Source organism: Procambarus clarkii, chromosome 69 (genome assembly GCF_040958095.1).
Source record: "Procambarus clarkii isolate CNS0578487 chromosome 69, FALCON_Pclarkii_2.0, whole genome shotgun sequence".
Taxonomy (NCBI): domain Eukaryota; kingdom Metazoa; phylum Arthropoda; class Malacostraca; order Decapoda; family Cambaridae; genus Procambarus; species Procambarus clarkii.
The window spans coordinates 19,335,253-19,340,252 of NC_091218.1; the positions used below are offsets into that span (position 1 = coordinate 19,335,253).

The following is a 5,000-nucleotide window of genomic DNA, read 5'->3' on the forward strand; positions in this document are numbered from 1 at the left end:
ATGTGTACTTGGTTGTAACAAGGATTCTTCGCGGCGGGGATCGTATTCCAGGGACTTGCCCGAAACACTACGCGTACTAGTGGCTCTACAAGAATGTAACAACTCTTGTATATATCTCAAAAAAAAAAATATATATATACCTACCTCATCACCACAACAACCATTATCATCATCACCACCTCCAGGTCCCTCACCACCACCTCCAGGTCCCTCACCACCACCTCCAGGTCCCTCACCACCACCTCCAGGTCCCTCATCACCACCTCCAGGTCCCTCACCACCACCTCCAGGTCCCTCACCACCACCTCCAGGTCCCTCACCACCACCTCCAGGTCCCTCATCACCACCTCCAGGTCCCTCACCACCACCTCCAGGTCCCTCATCACCACCTCCAGGTCCCTCACCACCACCTCCAGGTCCCTCACCACCACCTCCAGGTCCCTCACCACCACCTCCAGGTCCCTCATCACCACCTCCAGGTCCCTCATCACCACCTCCAGGTCCCTCATCACCACAACAACCATTATCATCACCACCTCCAGGTCCCTCATCACCACAACAACCATTATCATCACCACCTCCAGGTCCCTCATCACCACAACAACCATTATCATCACCACCTCCAGGTCCCTCATCACCACAACAACCATTATCATCACCACCTCTAGGTCCCTCATCACCACCTCCAGGTCCCTCATCACCACCTCCAGGTCCCTCATCACCACAACAACCATTATCATCACCACCTCCAGGTCCCTCACCACCACCTCCAGGTCCCTCACCACCACCTCCAGGACCCTCATCACCACCTCCAGGTCCCTCATCACCACCTCCAGGTCCCTCATCACCACAACAACCATTATCATCACCACCTCCAGGGCCCTCACCACCACCTCCAGGTCCCTCATCACCACAACAACCATTATCATCACCACCTCCAGGGCCCTCACCACCACCTCCAGGTCCCTCATCACCACAACAACCATTATCATCACCACCTCCAGGTCCCTCATCACCACCTCCAGGTCCCTCATCACCACAACAACCATTATCATCACCACCTCCAGGTCCCTCATCACCACCTCCAGGTCCCTCATCACCACAACTACCTCGTTCCACTCCACATCTGAGCTCTTTACTCAACATTATATTTTATCTGTCCTTTACTGCGGACTTGGACCGTTTTCCTTGGCTGTGGCGCATTTGATCAACTTTATGTAAAGATTATTATAGTTTATCCTATCTTATTCTATTCCGTTTTCTTCTTTTGTATCTTGTCATAAAATTGTTGATATTATTATTCGATATCCCTATAGGGACGCCTTATGGGATTCTTGTATTTATTTTGGTTATTTCCTTCTATTTTCCTTCCTCCTCGAAGCTGTTCAGTGTCTCCAGCAGACACATTCACTTGAAATATTAAATACTTTAGTTCTACCTGAAGAAAAGTATGAATCATAAAATAAATTAAACACATATCGTTGAACACAAGACAGGTCGATTATCGAATAGAAACTTACCTAATCTAACTTTACCTAACTTAACCTAACCTAACCTAACATAATCTAACTAATCTAGGTACTTAACCTAACCAAACCTTACCTATATTAACCAAACCTAACTTAACCTAACCTTATCTAACTTAACCTAACCTAACCTTACCTAACTTAACCTAACCTAACCTAACCTTACGTATATTAACCAAACCTAACCTAACCTAACCTAACCTTACGTATATTAACCAAACCTAACCTAACCTAACCTTACGTATATTATACCTAACCTAACCTAATCTAACCTTACCTATATTAACCTAACCTAACCTAACCTTACCTAAATTAACTTAACCTAACCTAATGATATATATGGTTTTGACACTCAGAAAACGAGCTTGGCGTTCAGTCCGTCCTCCTAAGGTTTCCCAACGCCAAGAAAACGGTCTATTTAAAGTGTCCTCTCCTAACCTACCAGAGGACCCAAAACAGAAAACGGGACACTACGTCACTTTCGCCAGCCGCTTCCATTTTGTAGTACGACAACGGTCTTAGGTAACGCATACGAGCGAAAAACGACGTTTATAGGAGGACAGGTTGTGGTGTTAACGCTTTGTGCAAGACCTAACTATACCCCTATGCCCCTGTTACCTAGCAGTAAAATAGGTACCTGGGTGTTAGTCAGCTGTCACGGGCTGCTTTCTGGGGGTGGAGGCCTGGTCGAGGACCGGGCCGCGGGGACACTAAAGCCCAAAAATCATCTCAAGATAACCTCAAGATAACCCCGTTCAAATTGAGCACAGAAGCCCCCATAACAGCTATTTTCCCCTTATCGTTTCTATGTATTGTCTTATCATCTAAGGTTCAGTTCGCTATTGTGCCTTAATATCTGCATTACGTGAAGTGTTGACTGTTGTTGAGACTGTAGAGCAGAGTGCAACACGACTGTGCACTTTACAATCATTAATTCTTCATACTCATTGTCACAGAAAACGGAATTACTACCATATTGTGTCAGCATTATCTTTGGTAAACAAAAGAAACGCAGATATTTAATTCAGTTGGAGCATCGAGGATCGAACTGGGAATTAAAAAACCACGAGACAATCACTTTACCGACCACTTCATCATTTACTTGTCTATTTGCGAAACCTCTACATCTTTCCTCGATCATGGCTCCTGTTCTGTATTAAACAGTTCATAAGATTTACCACTTCACAATCCAAAGATATTATTGTTATAAAACAACCTCGTGGCGTTTCAGAGCTCACAAACCGTTTAATTCAAGAAAGATGCACAGGCTTCGCAACTGGCCACCTTAGTGATAAACCCTGTGGCCAGAGCAGTAATAGCTTCGTGATTTACAGATCCAATTAGACTGTTATTACCCGCTATGTTGTGAGCATCAAGGTAAGGAGGCCGCTGGAACACGACGGTAATGCCAAGACATTTGTCGTGGAGCATTAGAATTGGTGGTCGACACGGATGTGGCGACGACCAATCCATCCCAGGTGGTGTGAAGGGTAGCAGTCACACGGTTAACAGGTCACTCTCCCAGGGTAACGTGGGAGTATACGCTCTCACCTTGACCTGCCTGTGAAGCATTATGAAGACTCAAAGCCACTGGGAGTGAGTGATTCTTCACCTGCAGCGCGGTAAGGAATTGTTATTGCTGGCCGCTAGGTGGCCATCACTAAGGGCACCAGTACCCAAGGACACCAGTACCCAAGGGCACCAGTACCCAAGGGTACCAGTACCCAAGGGCACCAGTACCCCAGGACACCAGTACCCAAGGGCAACACATCTACTTGTTGACAATACATATCTGTACGAAAGGACTCATGGGGTACGAATGGCAGCCCAGGTACCCTAGGAAACCATACATATATCATCAGGTATATAAGGTATTGTCAGCAAGTGGGTGGGCTGCCCTTGTGTACTGGGGCGTCTTAAACATTCTGGCTCACACAGATAATAATCTTATCTATGTTTTTAACATTTTTAGATATTGACACAATTCTTTTCTAAGGAGGTTTTTAAACATTCTTTACCTTATCACTAGTATATGCCAGAGGTAGTTCATGATTGTAATCTTAGCGAGCCTAATCCATGTTTTTGGGTGAGTACACACACACACACACACACACACACACACACACACACACACACACACACACACACACACACACACACACACACACACACACACAGTGGTGGAGGCTGACTCCATACACAGTTTCAAGTGTAGATATGACAGAGCCCGATAGGCTCAGGAATCTGTACACCTGTTGATTGACGGTTGAGAGGCGGGACCAAAGAGCCAGAGCTCAACCCCCGCAAACACAACTAGGTGAGTACAACTAGGTGAGTACACACACACACACACACACACACACGTGTGTGTGTGTGTGGGTATATGTAACCTGTATTACACTTCATTACTTTAATAATATCTCACAGATTCACTGATGATATTAACTGAGCTTATCTATTACTTAGCTAAATATGACAGCGCCGCCGGGCCTAAGACTTACGAACGTATTACCTCACTGCGCTGGCTAGACTTGTGACATTTCACATTGTTCCTGGCATTACTGTCTAGACAGATAACGAGGGACATGTTTTTATTTACATGCAAATTGTATATCATGTTATAAACAACAATTTGTTTGTTTACATTGTTTCTACGAGTTGAGCCACCAGGCTGACCAGACCTTACGGAGTGGAGCAGCCTTAGATTCACAGCTCAATGGGTAAATAATATTATTAGGGAAATAACTGGGAAATAAGTTTTGCTGAATTTTTGTCAGAATTTATATAGTTCAGGGAATATATTGAGGAGGGTATAATTCTCAGCAGTATTTCTCTACTTGCTAAGTGTTCCCGGGGAGGTGTAGAGGGCTGGGTGTTGGTGTAGAGGGCTGGGTGTTGGTGTAGAGGGCTGGGTGTTGGTGTAGAGGGCTGGGTGTTGGTGTAGAGGGCTGGGTGTTGGTGTAGAGGGCTGGGTGTTGGTGTAGAGGGCTGGGTGTTGGTGTAGAGGGCTGGGTGTTGGTGTAGAGGGCTGGGTGTTGGTGTAGAGGGCTGGGTGTTGGTGTATAGGGCTGGGTGTTGGTGTAGAGGGCTGGGTGTTGGTGTAGAGGGCTGGGTGTTGGTGTAGAGGGCTGGGTGTAGCGGAGTGGGCAGCGCTCTCAGCCGCAGTCATTGCATTAAATTATTTACCCTCCTCCTTCCAAGTACATTTAGGTGAGCACATACATATACACATAGGAAAACACATCTCACACAAAGTGAAACAAATATATGTATGTGTCCACACACACACACACACACACACACACACACACACACACACACACACAGTTTTGAGGACCCAGTAGGAATGAGCGACCACAGTGTATTGGTGTTTGAGTACCTGATTGAAGAAGGGTTATTGAACTCGAGAAGGGATACCGAAACCAAAAGGTTAGCATACCGAAAGGGAAACTATGAGGAGATAAGAAAATGCCT

The 5,000-nt window shown here is 45.9% G+C and overlaps 1 protein-coding gene across 2 annotated transcripts in view; it reads right to left on the reverse strand.

The window, feature by feature from the left end:
- Cyt-b5-r (Cytochrome b5-related) overlaps positions 1–5,000 on the reverse strand; it is a 59,589-nt gene that overhangs the window by 27,531 nt on the left and 27,058 nt on the right. Inside the window, exon 1 of one of the 2 annotated variants that reach the window (XM_069311133.1) lies at positions 3,078–3,113. The exons of the other annotated variant lie outside the window; for it this stretch is intronic. Coding sequence (XP_069167234.1) covers positions 3,078–3,098 — 21 coding nt within the window. The 5' untranslated portion in view covers positions 3,099–3,113. Of the gene's footprint in view, positions 1–3,077; positions 3,114–5,000 lie in introns of those variants that run through there. 2 annotated transcript variants of the gene reach the window in all.